The sequence below is a fragment of the Trichechus manatus genome, unplaced genomic scaffold (assembly GCF_000243295.1).
Source record: "Trichechus manatus latirostris isolate Lorelei unplaced genomic scaffold, TriManLat1.0 scaffold00008, whole genome shotgun sequence".
NCBI classification, from domain to species: domain Eukaryota; kingdom Metazoa; phylum Chordata; class Mammalia; order Sirenia; family Trichechidae; genus Trichechus; species Trichechus manatus.
The window spans coordinates 4099597-4114351 of NW_004443944.1; the positions used below are offsets into that span (position 1 = coordinate 4099597).

The following is a 14755-nucleotide window of genomic DNA, read 5'->3' on the forward strand; positions in this document are numbered from 1 at the left end:
TAACTGGTTACCATCGAATTGATTCTGACTCGTGTATCAGAGTAAAACTGTGCTCCGTAGAGTTGTCAGTGGCTGATTTTTTGGAAGTAGATTGCCAGGCCTTTCTTCAGAGATGCCTCTGGGTAGACTCAAACCTCCAGCTTTTTGGAGTGGTTACTTAAAACCCTTCTTTTGTCTCTTTATCATGGCATTTAAGACTCTTTATGTGCTGGCCCCTGGCTATTTCTCTGACATTTGATACTATTCTCTTTGCTCACTGTGTTCTAGTCACATTCTTTTTCTTTTTTTTTTTTTTTTTCTCTTCCTCTAATCCATCTCAGGTTTTTTATTTGCTGGTTCTGCTACCTAGAACACCTCTTCCAGATCTTTGCATCTTAGTTCCTTCCCTTTAATTTTCAGCACAAATGTCACCTCCTTGTGAAAGTGTTCTCTGATCACTCAGTCTAAAGTACCCTTCCAGCCACATTCTGTCACACTATCCTGTTTTATTGCCTTTATAGTAATTATTGTTATTTAAAATCATCTTGTGTATTTGTTGTTCATTATGTTTTGTTTATAGCTGTCTGTTTATAGCTATTTAAGGGCCGGTATTTGTTGCAAGAATGAATAAATGAAATATTCAAACAACTGAAAGATACATTTTATCTTTACATAGTATGGTATAGAGAGCTCAAAGGGAATTGGTAAGAAATAAGGCAGTGTGGACCAAGAGAAGGATTTTAAGTTGGGGATTGTATCAATTCAACAGATAATATATTAAGAACTTACTACGTGCCAGATACTATTCTGGGCACTGGGGATACAGTGATTGCATTTATGTGTAATATTTCTTCTGGATCTAGTAGGGAGAATGGATTGAAAAGGGACAAGACCATAGGCAGTTAAGAGGCTTTGTAATAATCCAGGTGAGAAATCGTGGTGGCATGGTTTTGGGAAGCGATTGTGGGAATTGGTGAAAATGAATGGATTTCAGAAAAACTTGAGAGAAGGTAGAATTGACAGGACTTGGTGATATGTTTTAGTAAAAAGAGGAAGGATTCATAAAATTTGGGTAGCCAGATGGATGGGGGATCCTGTTCACAGGAGGATAAGTTTTATAGGAGAAAGATCATGAGTTCAGCTTTGAAACTATTGATTTGGAGATGCCTGTGGGATATTTAGCTGAAGATATCTGGTGGGCAGTTGGATATATCGGTTTGAGCCTCTGGAGAGAGAACTTTGGGGAGGTTGGGGGAGAGGAGGATGCAAAACCTGTCCTTCTGATCCTGAGGTTTTGAGGTTTGGGAGAAATGGCACCTTCACTGGAGAGGGCTATGAAGGTGGTGACGTCCTCGGGGTGTAAACTAGTTACAATTAAGGCGAAGAAGTGGAGGGGGTCAGCGAGAAGATTGAGGGTTTAGGGGAATTTCTATAGAGTAAGTTATCCATAAATAACAGGAGAATTGGATCTATTTCCCTCACAAGTTTGCTGATAAGTTTTAGGGTCCCATCTTTCAGGAATGCTGTCTGATTTTTATTTTGACTTTTTTTTGTGAATTCAGTATGATTTTATTGTTCCACAAAATTTTCAATGAAAACACTTAGAAGAGAAAAACATTTTAGGTTATTTTTCATGTGCATCCAATATTGAATCTAAGGACAATCGGTTAACAAGTATTGTGGTTACAGGCCCTGGGAATTGTTGTTGTGGGAATTGAGGGATGAATATCACTTCATAAAACATTTCAAAGGAAGAAATGACAGGATTGTAATATTATTTTTAAAAGGTATCCTCTAATAAATATCAAGAGATAGTCATTCTTGTTTTGGTCAAGAATAGAAAACTCTAAAATTGACCAACATCATCATTTCCTCTAAAAAGAGAGAATAAGTAGATTAAATGTGATGCTCACAATGTATTATGTAGTTAGTTGATGCATTGACTTTCAGAGCGAGAAATGTGTTATATCCACTGGGTATTAATGATAGTAAAAAATAACCTTGCTTGTTTATATAACCTAAGTTTAAAGAAACTTTAAGTCAGAAATAAATCATTATCTATTTATTTGTCTGTTTACCTATTTATTGTCAAAACCTGTTTTTAAATTTAAGGATCATCAGTGGGAAGCTGTCATTGTGCCTGAGGAAACAGTACAGTTATACAGCATTGAAGGTACTAGACTTGTTTTCTATAATTCACATGAAGTAGAAGTTGCATGCTCTCTAGGAAAACAAAAGACTAATGGAAACAAAATCAGCATTTTCATATGTTCACACTCATAAATTCGGTACTCGGATATCATCAAGTTCCCTGACTCCACGTTTCCCTCCTAATGTTCAGCTCCCACCTGGACTTATTTCCTTCCCTAGCTGGTCTAGACCCATGATCAATCACTTCGACCTCTCTCTTGTCAGTATGTTCAAGGTTCTTACCTTCCATCCCATTTGTTTAACTAAATACAGACATTTGTTTCTCTACCCCTATAATTGGAATTGCTCGAATTGATTGGTGCCACTATAAATTCAGATATCCAAATCTATTTTAATCATTTTGATAGTTATATAGTGGTACCTGATGATGGTTTTTATTTGCATTTTCCCAATAACCAATGATCTTGAACACTTTTTCATGTGCTTGTTGGCCATTCATGTATCATTTTTTGGGAAGCATCTGTTTAAATATTTTTCCATTTTTTATTGGACTGTCTTTTAGTATCGAGTTTTATTAAGTTTTAGGAGTTCTTATGTGTCCTGGATACCAATCCTTTGATAGATACATGTCCTGTGAGTATTTTCTCCCAGTCCGTGCCTTAACTGTTAATTTTCTTAATGGTGTCTTTGATGAGCAGAAGTTTTTAAATTCGGTGACATCTAGTTTATCAATTTTTTTTTCTTCTAAGGTTACTGGTTTCTGGGACCTAAGAAATGTTTGACTACTGCTAAGTTACAAAGGCCAGAATGCTCCTTAGAAGCGAGGATGGTGAGACTTCGTCTCACCTACTTTGGACATGTTATCCGGAGGGCCCAGTCCCTAGAGAAGGACAGCATGCTTGGTAAAGTAGAGAGTTAGAGAAAAAGAGGAAGACCCTCAAAGAGATGGATTGATATAGTGGCCACAACAATGGGCTCAAACATAACAATTATGAGGATGGTGCAGGACTGGGTAGTGTTTCCTTCTGTTGTACATAGGGTCACTATGAGTTGGAACCGACTCAGTAGCACCTAACAACAAGAAGTTATAAAGATATTCTCCTGTTTTTCTGTAAAAACTTTATAGTTTTATGTTTAGATCTGTGAAGCATTACATGTAAATGTTTGGTTATGGTGTGAGGTAGGAGTTGAGGTTTTTTGTTTTTAATATGGATATGCAGTTATTCTAGCTCTGTTTGTTGAAAATCCTTTCCCCACTGGATTTCTTTGATCCTTTTATTGAAAATCAAATGACTCTTTAAATGTGAGTCTATTTCTTGGTGCTCTATTTTATTCTTTTCTGATGCTTATTCCTTTCATTTTCTTGCTTTAGCGAAGTGACTAGACCCTCTAGGTACAATACGAATTAGAGAACAAAAGAAAAAACACAGCCTGTTGCCATCAAGTTGGCTCTGACTCATGGCGACCCCACGTGTTTCAGAGTAGAACTATGCTACATAGGGTTTTCAATACTGAATAGAAGTGGTATAAGTGAACATCTTTGCCTAGTTCTTGATCTTGGCTTGGGGAGGGGATTTAGTGTTTTGCCATTAATTATGATATTAGTTGAAGATGTTTCATAGATACTCTCTATCAGTAAATCTAGACATATGTATACACCATCACCACAGTCAAGTTGATAAACATGTTTGTTAGGTGCCATGGAGTTGGTTCCAACTCATAGCGACCCTACATACAACAGAAGGAAACACTGCCTGGTCCTGCATCATCCCAACAGTTGTTGCTATGTTGGAGTGTGTTATTACAGCCACTGTGTCAGTCCGTCTCGTTGAGGGTCTTCCTCTTTTTTACTGACCCTCTGTTTTACCAAGCGTGATGTTCTTGTCCAGGGATTGGTCCCTCTGGATATAACATGTCCAAAGTATGTGAGACAAAGTCTCGCCGTCCTCACTTCTGAGGAGCATTCTGGCTGTACTTCTTCCAAGACAGATTTGTTCCTTCTTCTGGCAGTCCATGGTATATTCAGTATTCTTTGCCAGCACCATAATTCAAAGGCATCAGTTCTTCTTCATCGAACATACTGGTCACCCCTAAAAGTTCTTGAGTTCCTTTTAATCCATTTCTCCTCCCCGCCACCCATCCCCAGACAATCACCGATCTGTTTCCTTCACTGTGGATAAGTTTGCTTTTCTAGAATTTTATATAAATGGAATCATGCAGTATGTAGTAGCGTGTGTGTGTGTGTGTGTGTATATAAAAGATTCAGCCAGGTTATATGTATCATTAGTTTATTCCGTTTTATTACTTAGAAGAATTCCATTGTATGGATATATTTCAATTTGTTTATCCATTCACCGGTTGATAGACACTTAGAATGTTGCCAGTTGTTAGTATTTAAAAAAAAAAAGATGCTGTGAATATTCTTGTGGACATGTGTGGATATATGTTTTTGTTTCCCTTAGACAAGTACAGTGGCTGTGTTATATCGTAGGTATATATTTCACTTTTTAAGAAACTGTTAAAAAATTGTCCAGAGTGGTTTTACCATTTTACGTTCTCACCACCAGTGTATAGTTCCATTTGTTCCACATCCTTGACAACATTGCCTATGATCAATCCTTCCTTTTTAGCTTATTGCACTGGCTAGAATTTTCAATACAATGTTGAATAGAAGTGGTGGGAACAGATATCTTTACCTAGTTCACAGTGTTAAAGGGGAAGCATTCAGTTTTTTCACCAGGAAGTATGATGGCCAGCTCTGAGTTTCTCATGTATGCCTTCTAATCAGGCTGAGGAAGCTGCCTTCTGTTACTGTTTTGCTGATTGCTTTGATCATAAATAGATGTGGATTTTGTAAAATGCTTTTATGGCATTTATTGATATGTTCTACTTTTTTTCTTTTTTAATTCCTTAATATGGTAAAATACATTGATTTTAAAAGTTAATTCAACCTTGCATTCTTGAGATAAATCCTGCTTGGTTGTGATACAGTATTCCTCCATATATCATTAGAATTGATTTGCAAAAGATTTGTCAATTTTTAAAAATTTTGTCTCGTTTTCTTGTCTTTTTTGTTGTTGTTATCCTGTGGTTTTGCTGTTGTTGTGTTATTCTATGTTCTTTTCATATAATGTCTTTGTTTCAGAATCAGGGCAATGTTAGCCTCATTAGAGTAGGTTGGAAAGTATTCCGTAGTCTTCAGTTTTCTGGAAGAGTTTGTGTAGAATTGCTATTATTTCTTTCTTAAATTCTTGGTAGTATTCAACTGTGAAGCAGTCTAGGCCTACAGTGTTGTTGTTGTTGAAGACTTTTAACTATGAACTCAATTCATTTGGTAGACATAGCGTTTTTTTTTAGATTCTGTATTTCTTCTTGAGTGAACCTTGGTAATTTGTGTTTTTCAGGGAATCTGCCCATTTCATCTGTGTTGTTGAATTTATTGAGGTAAAATGTTTATGATAGTCTCTGATTTTCTTTTTACTGTCTTTAGGCTTTGTAAGGAGCCCTGATGGTACAGTGGTTTCCGTGCTCTGCTCGGCTGAGTATTATGTTAATCTAAATAGAAGTTGAGCTGAGTTTAAAGTTGTTGTCATGGGCACCAAAGGCTTTAGCTTCCTCTAGTGACCTTGTTTTGTCTCCCCTCTCAGCTTCAGATCTTCCCTTTGTGTTGCTTCTCAGAGAGAGATGGTCTCTTGCAGCTCTCCAAGCTGCAGTTCACTGTTACAGTTTGCATGGTGGCTAAGAAATTTCAACCAAGTAAGCAGTAAAATACAACAAATATTAAAAAATTCCTATACAGATAGTAAAAATACATGTGGACAAATCTTTCAGTAAAAACAAATACAAAGCATTCAGCAAAATAATACATTTGAAGGAATCCTAATACCATGCAAACAATGAATGTAAATGTTGCAATTTAAGTTCACAGCAAGCTACAAGAAAAAAATAAAACTTTAATATGTAACAGAGGGATATAACAATCAGCAAAAATATCCAGAAGAATTACATAAATTTTCTAATTTTCATCATCAAAATCTGAAATATTTTCATCTTCAAACCCACCTAAATCTTCATCTCTGAAGCCTGAAAACTTGTTATTGTTGAACTTGTTACTTCATATTACAATGGAATTTTCATGACTATATACTTACAAAAACAAGACAAAAATATTCTTGGGCAAGGTTCATAAGAATATAAGAATTTTATAGCCAATGGGGACATTTGTTCATGGAGTTGCCTGCAGAGCTTTGATGTCGAGAATTATCTTCCTGCTTAGTGGTCCTCTACCTCACCATGTTCTCCTCCTGCCCAGAAGTGTGCACTGGGGGCAGAACAGGTGTGTAGACTTCTCAGCCAGTAGCAGGAGCACCCCCCGAGGCAGGGGAGGATCATGGTGGTCCTGGACGCTGGGCCTTTAGTCCCTAATACAGGCAAATTAATTGGGTGCCAGGTAATTTTTGGTGACTTTTTTTGCGAGAAAAGGGAGTGGAATCCTTCTTATAAACTGGCACTTTACGGTATTTTCTTTTCACTGGATTGATACGTTCATTGAGGAGAAGTATTTTGTATCCTTCTCACCTCACAATTTCCTGACACTCAGTATTTATCAAATGTTACTTTTGCTTACTGTGAACACATTTATAGCAACTGTGGATTTAATAAAATATTTGAATAGATGCTGATGCCTAGAAATATAGCTATTATATGAAATTATAGTTATGTCCTTTGCCTTCTTAAAATTAACAAAATGGTTATCTTAGATGTGCTTAAGAAACATTAAATTAAGAATCTGTTAGGTTTCAGAACCTATTTGAGGCTTTATCTCATTAGTTATTACATTACCCTTAATTCATAGATCAGGAAATGAGAGTCTGAAAGGTAAACTGACTTGATTTGTTTATATAGCTAGTTAGTACCAGAATGATTCATTTTAAAACTGATAAATTCTAAATGTTTGAATTTTGATTCAATTAATTTTTAAATTAATAGGCTATATGCTTGTCTTATTTATAGTCTACCTTTAGAATGATATCATAAAAATGAATGTAAACTAATCAATATGATTTGTTTGTATACAGTGAGAGAGTCGAAGAAGCTACTAACCATAATTCTGAAAAATATAATAAAAATTAGTAAAAGAGAAGGGAAGGAATTGCTTTTGTATTTTGATGCGTCATTAGAAATCACTAATGTGACTCAAAAAATTTTTGGTGTAAATAAGTATAGGGTAAGTGTTTTAACTCTTCCATAAATATTTACTACTTTCACAATTCTGGAAACTTTCAGTTTGGGCTAGAAGTTTCACTGTTTTTTTTTTTTTTTTCTTTCTAGAATGTAGATTTTAGATTTTAAAATGTATTATGGAATAGCCATCAGCTTGTTAGCTATCCCCTTTGAGATACCTATTAGAAAGTATCCCAGATGACAAATTGAGCAGCAGCTGTTCAAAACATTTAATGAATTCTGCTGGTTGTTTAAAAAGTGATTATGAGGCAGAGCCCTGTTCTCAAGATATGAAACATTGCTTGTGAGAGTTACTCAAATAATACCTCAGAAGAACAAAATAATTAGTATAGAGAATATGAATTGGGGAGATAGAGGAAAGAGAATGCTCATGAAGAGTCAGATTTGAAGTATTATTGTGCAGATGGGGCTTGAAATGGCCTTTGAATTTGGAAAAAGAGTAAGATTTAGATAAGATGCTTTCCAGGATTGTGGAAGACATTATGAACCAGAAATTGTTTAACTGGGAAGCTGTGGTGGCAATTCATGTGATATTTTGGGGAGATACTCTGTTGACAAGTTTGGTTAGTGACAAAGATTTATGTTAGAGAATAAAAGGAGGTAAGTCTGATGGAGAGCCCTTATAGAGGAACCAAAATAGCAAACTAAGGACTGGTCACTGGTGAGTGGGTGAGGTCTTTTGAGAATTGTCTTGATATGTGCAAAGCAATCATTTAAGGTAATTTGGCAGTTTTGATGGAAACAGAAAATAATTGCATTAAAATGGAAAGAGTTGGGAGAAAATGACACCACTTTGAATGTTTTTAATTTTAGGAATTTACCAGAAAACAAGGTATTTCAGTTGCCAAAACATCTGTGCATATACTTTTTGATGCAAGTGGATCACAGGTATGTCTCTAACACGATTTTTGTCAATGGACTAAGCTTAATCCTAGATAACAGGACAGTAATAAAGTTGATGTTAGGGAGTGAATATCTAAAAAAAAATTGTCTCAATGCAATAAAATGTATGTAATTTTTTAACATGTCACTTCTGGTCCACCCAGAGGCACCTGCAAAGAAAGGCCTGGCTGTCTACTTCTGAAAAATCAGCCATTGAAAACCCTATGGAGCACAGTTCTATTCTGACACACGTGGAGTCATGAGTTGGAGTTGACTCAGGGGCAACTGATTAATGACAGTTTTAGTGCAGAGAGTATGCAGCTGTTAATCAATGTGAAGTTTTGGTAACCTTAAAAATTAGAAATATATTTCCCACCACTAATGCCAAAGCATTGTTTTGTATGTATTACCATTTGTTTGTGTCTATTAACATTTGAAAAAGTAGATACTTTTTGTTGGGTCACTTTATAGGCGTGCATCTATCACAGGGCCAAGAAATTATAACAGTGCATGGACACAAGGAAGGAGTTGATCTTGGTAAACATGAGATGAATGGAAACTTTATTAAGACACCTAGTGATTTTAAGAACTTTTTACAGTTTGCAGTTTTAAGTGCTTTTTTCCACATTGTCCAACAGATTCTAGTGCCAGAAAGTCAAATCTCACCAGCTGAAGAAGAACCTGTTAGTTTAAAAGAAAAACCTAATCCCCAAAAGGAATTTGCTAAACCTCCAAAATATATCAAAAACAGTAATCAAGAGGACAGAAAAAATAGTCTGCCCCAGGTAAATAATGGTATCAAAATAGTCTTTTATAAAACTATCATAAATCAAATGATTGCTGTACAGAAGTACAAAAAAGCACCTAGAATTTATATATTAATCAAGTTAAATTAAACCTTGATCAGTGACACTTTTTAAAGTTTTTCCCCGACTTCTACAAATGTAAACAAAAAATAGTGTTTTAGCAAATTGTGTGTATGTGTAGTTGTTAGAGGGTAGGACATATACTCTATAAACATGTAAATTCCAAATTAAAGATACATGGAAGACTAACTGCTGCTTTTTGCATTTATCATTTCTGTTCTGTATTTGCATTTAGCTATAATGCAGAATATAATTTATAATGTTATGTTTGCTTGCATGAGGAAAGAAAGCAAAGTATTAAGTTTCCTTCTGCCCTTCATCAATCGAAGACATCCTGTAAGTCCGCATCTGAAAGAACTATTTCTCAGCTGCTTTCTCCACACCTTCCTGCAACATTTGACGTTGCTGACAGCCCTTGCTTTCTTGAGGCCCTTTCCTTCGTTGACTTCTATTTTAGCATCTTAATTCTTTTCCTGCTTATTACTACCTCAGCATGTGTTTCTCTTTCCACCTCCTACATACATGTGGGTTTGTGCTAAAGACTTGACCTCAGCCTTCCAACTATCTCTGTACCTTCTCCCTCAGAGCTTCTCTCTGTGTACACAGCGAGGAAGAGCATCTCCGCTTGCTCTTATGATATTTCCGCTTGTACGTCTTTTCAAGTCCTTTATTGAAATCTAACCTCAAACTCTTTATCCTTTGCCTCGTATCTGAATCTGCTTCTATTCTCCAGTAATGCTACCATTAATTTTTCTGGTGATAGCCGGATTCCAGCCTCCTCTCCTCCCATATGTAGAACCAAGGGGCTAGTGGAGGTGTCTTTTCACAGTTCTCTCTCACACCATTTCCTCCTCATTCCATCTACGATTAGGTCAGCTCTCCCTTCCCTTCATCTCACACCAGGTTGAATGCAGTAACCTGATTGGCCTTATACCATGGCTTCCTCCATGAGCTACCTCACATTGTCTTAAATTCCATTATCATGATAGGATTCTTCTGCTCAGAAAGCTTCCAGACCTCTGTGTTTATCATACTGCCTCTCAGTTTTGTCTCAGTTCTGACACCTGCTATAGTTTAATTTCATCCTTTCAATCAAGACTGTAGTGTATATCCTTAACTTTAGTAAGGTCATTTGCTTTACTTTCTCTTTGTATATCATGCTCATTCTTGCCTCTAGACCTTCATTCACCTGTTTGTTCTCATTTTACCTTTACTCATCTAAAGCATACACTCATTGGCAAGTCTCAGTTCATTTTCACTTTCTTCATGGAACTTTCTCTGTTTCAGTGTTTAGTAATCTCCCACCTGTAAGCAAGTATAACTCTCACAGGACCTTCCATATGCTTTGGCATGTTTATGTCACTCACTTTTTTCCCCTTTTAATCTTGTGTCCTCAATTAGATTAAAAATGCCTTCTTATATTTCCCTAAATGATTAGCGCATAAAAGCCGTTTTCTGTGTTTTTGTATCCAGATCATAGTGAGTACATTTTAAAAATGGAGATTCGTAGATACCCACCTTAAACCTGTTCAGTTATAAACTCAGGGAAATGTCTTAAGCATACTAAATTTTGAAAAGCACTGCCCTGTTGTTAAATACCCACTATGTTTGTAGTCAGTAAGGATTAATTGCTTGAGGCATTTATATGAATAAGTATCTTTTCAGGTTTACTATACTATACATAACACAGACAATATACAGGAACTGTAATTTCTTTGAGAGGAGTCTACTGATATAATAGCTTGTTTTCTGGATAATCTTAGAATTCTCTTTCTTCCTATCCTTCCTGCCCTTCCCTACACCCCAGATACACACCTGCTCACAAATCCATTGTTTTCCCTGCCTTACAGTCAGGTGCCTTATTTAAAGCAGCCTTCCTATACTTTGGTACAATTGTGTCACTATCTACCCCTTTGTATGGCACCCTCTGAAGTCCCTGACTCTGCCTGTCTACCTCTGTTGCTCTTATAAATCACTCTGGGAGGATGGTAGAGAATACAAACTGATTGGAACCACTAGCTTGTGTGTGACTAGGTCTCTGAGCTCCTATGGGTACTTTTTGCTTCAGAGGCAAGTTTAGTCTTCAGAGAATATTAGTGCAGTTTTCAAAACTGTATGGAGATATCCAAATATCATAAAGTAGATACCTCATGAAATATAACAGCAAATTGTGAGCCATTGGTTACCTAAATAAACTCAGCTTGTATTTTCATTAACAAATGCATATGGAAGTACTATATTTCATCATAAGTCTGGATATTCTATACGTATTCTGTAAAACAATATTCCTTAATTGTTTTGACTACCCATTTGGTACCAAACATGAGGGGAAGGCCCTTCAAGTCAGCCTAAAACACATAAATTTCTACATATCACGTTGCATATTAAAAAAAAATATATATATGTCTCTTTTGTATGTAGTCAAGGCAAAATGTTATAAGTAAAGTTATAGGATATTGAATTTCAAATAGAATGTGTTTACTGTCATTTTTTTCTCCTGGTTTAAGATAATTACTCCTAGCAAAAGAAAAATGTCTGAAGCATCTATGATTGTTCCTGGTGCAGATCGATACACCGTGAGAAGTCCAATACTATTAATCAACACGTGTAAGTTTTATAGTCTTAAAATATAACAATACTTGTTAGAAATCTTTTAAAGTAGATATTTTTAATTCAGGGAAATTCTGGACATAATTTACCTAGAGGATAAGTTGGGAATGTAAAAATTAATAAACTATGAACTGAAATGTGTCCTCATCTGAAGAAAGATACACTGGGTATTGACATATAAGTAGTGTTCCAAATATTAATATCCAGCATGAATGACTGATGGCCATTGAAGTGTGAGGCAGTATAACATTGTGGTTCCAGCACTGAACTAGTCAGGCCACTTGGGCTTGGTTCCTCACTCTCAGGTGTGTGCTCTTACAGATTATCCTACCTGAGTTCAGAGCCAGTGTCTTTTCTAGGAAGTGAAACTAAACTGGCCACCTCATCTAGTTTATTAGAGGATTAAATAAGATTTATTCATTCAGCAAGGAGGCTTGTGACGCATTTAGACAGTGTTTATCACATACGAAGTGCTAAATAATCATTAGCCTCTAATATCGTGTGCTGGCTGCTTTAAATAAAGTCTTATTGAATCTTTATGAAAATATTGACTTCCCATTCCAAAAATCCAGTTGCTTACTGGACAATTTCCTAATGTCCAACAGGCTCCTCAAACTTAATAAGCCCAAAAATGAATTCATCCTTCCACCCTCCATTTTCTGTTTTGGTAAGTGGCATCCATACCCACTTATTCATCTAAGGTAAAAACTTGGAACCATCCTAGAACCTTTCTTTCTTACTTTCATCATCTGAAAAGTACCTCAACAGTGTTGTTGTTAGTTGCCGTTGAAGTCAGCTCCAACTTATGGAGACCATATGTACAACAGAACGAAACATTGCCTGGTCCTGTGCCAGCTTCATGATCATTGGTATACTTGAGTTCATTTGTTGCAGCTACTGTGTAGTGCCTTCCAACCTAAGAGGCTCACCATCCAGCATGGTATCATACAGTATTCTGTTGTGATCCATAAGGTTTTCGTTCACTAATTTTCGGATGTAGACTGCCAAGCCTGTCTTCCTAGTCTTAGTCTGGAAGCTCTGCCGAAACCTGTCCACCATAGATGACCCTGCTGGTATTTGAAATACCTGTGTCATAGCTTCCAGCATTGTAGCAACACACAAGCCACCACAGTACAAGAAACTGAGATGGGTGGTGGACCTCAATAATACCAAGTAAGTAATTTAAATTAAAAAAAAAAATCTAGTTGTCTTGTGTCCTCCTTTTTAGCAACACCACGAAGAAGGAGAATTAAACCACCCCTGCAAATGATGAGCTCTGCAGAGCAACCTGGTGTTTCTGAAATATCGGAAAATGGAGTGAATAATGCTGGATCACTTAAATCTAAACCATCTGAAGGAAGAAACAGAGGCAATAATACAAACAAAGTAACTTTGAAGATGTTTTTAAAATAAATTTTTATCAAGCTGTTATGGAGATATATATTGAACTAACTTGTTTTGCAGTGAATGTCTCACTTTGTTTAATGCCTTGAGTTGCTGTTGTTTGTTTTTACTATATATAATTTATTTCCTTAAAGAAGAGTAGGGTCCTTCTCTCATGGGACTCACTTACTGTGTTGATGATAAAACGTATGAATGCTCATCCAGTACTTTGATTTATACATTTGATAGGTGAAATGAACTTGCCGTCATTCTTTAGTTGATTATACAAAGTAATGTCTGCTATGGAGAAGGCTCTGGTATAGAAATGTAAGATATAAGTGGACTCTGTCTGCAAGTATCTCAAAATTTAGCAGGGGAATTAGACAAATTAATAAGATAATCACACTGTAGTATAAATGCTCTCAGATGTACATATAGAAAGTGGTAGGAACCTAGTGGAGATGCAGTTGCCCAACCCCCTGGCTAGGTAAAGATCAGCAAATCCTCTTTAGGGTGATAGAGAGTGAGTTAATTGTTAAAAGTCAGATTGGATACTGGGGCAGGCATTCATTCCAAGTAGTTGAAGGGACAGAGCAGGGAGTGAATAAGAAAAAAGGTTTCTTGGGGAAACAGGAGGGGATGAGAGATACAGATAAGCTGTAGATGAGAAATGTCTGACATCTTTTGTTTTCTCTGGGGTGTGAGGAGGGTGAGTTTCTGACGGGGATGTGTTGAAGTAGAAGGCTCAGGGACTAATAAAGAATTGGAGTAGCTACTGAGAGGTGACGGAGAGGGCTCAGGATAAGCTCAAGTGTTAGGCAATGTTGAGCGCCCAGTTTAAATTGAAAACTGAATTTTTCATGGCATTAGTTCATAAATATGTATAATTTTCTCAAAGCTTAGCAACCTTGGTATTACAGTAAAAAAGGGAAACTGGTGGATTTTTCTTTTAAATCGGCAGAAAAATAAAAGGTGTATGGTTTGAAGACATAGGAAAAAAGTAGTCAAAGTAGGTTCAAAGAGTCCAGGTAAGCGTTTCTCAAGAGGAGCATATTTTTCTTTTGTGTGGCATGGTCTGGAATATTGTCAGAGGCTCAGCATCCCAGGTGTGTGCTTGCTTGCTCATGGCCAGGAGAACCTTTCGGTCACTAAGACAACCAAAGAAACATTCCACACATTCCATACTGCTCCTCTCCCAGTGCAGAGAGCCACTGGCTAAGCTATGTAGGATGGGGCAGATGTCTTAGAACAGAACCTACATCTTTCTAATAGTAATGGCCTATATTTTTTTTTTTTAAATCTGGACTAAGTGAATATCTGTGGCAAGTAGGAAGCTTGCTGCATGGAAGAAGTTGCTTGGGCAATAACCAAACTTTAAAAATAATTTAATGCTTCATTATAAATGAAATAGAGAACAGAAAAACAATAGAAAGAATCAACAAAACCAAAAGTTGGTTCTTTCAAAGAATCAACAAAATCAACAAACCACTGGCCAGACTGACAAAAGAAAAACAGGAGAGGACACAAATAACCCAAATAAGAAATGAAATGAGGAACGTTACAACAGACCCAACTGAAATAAAAAGGATTATAACAGAATATTTTGAAAAACTATGCTCCAACAAATTTGAAAACCTAGA

The 14755-nt window shown here is 36.4% G+C and overlaps 1 protein-coding gene across 3 annotated transcripts in view; it reads left to right on the plus strand.

The window, feature by feature from the left end:
* SYCP2 (synaptonemal complex protein 2) overlaps positions 1-14755 on the plus strand; it is a 56885-nt gene that overhangs the window by 13159 nt on the left and 28971 nt on the right. For 2 of the 3 annotated variants that reach the window (XM_023742628.1, XM_023742631.1), the window contains exons 2-6: positions 2092-2152; positions 8188-8262; positions 8895-9041; positions 11630-11729; positions 12961-13118. In XM_023742628.1, coding sequence (XP_023598396.1) covers positions 2092-2152; positions 8188-8262; positions 8895-9041; positions 11630-11729; positions 12961-13118 — 541 coding nt within the window. Of the gene's footprint in view, positions 1-2091; positions 2153-7208; positions 7358-8187; positions 8263-8894; positions 9042-11629; positions 11730-12960; positions 13119-14755 lie in introns of all 3 variants that reach the window. The other variant, XM_004370526.2, reaches the window with a different exon arrangement.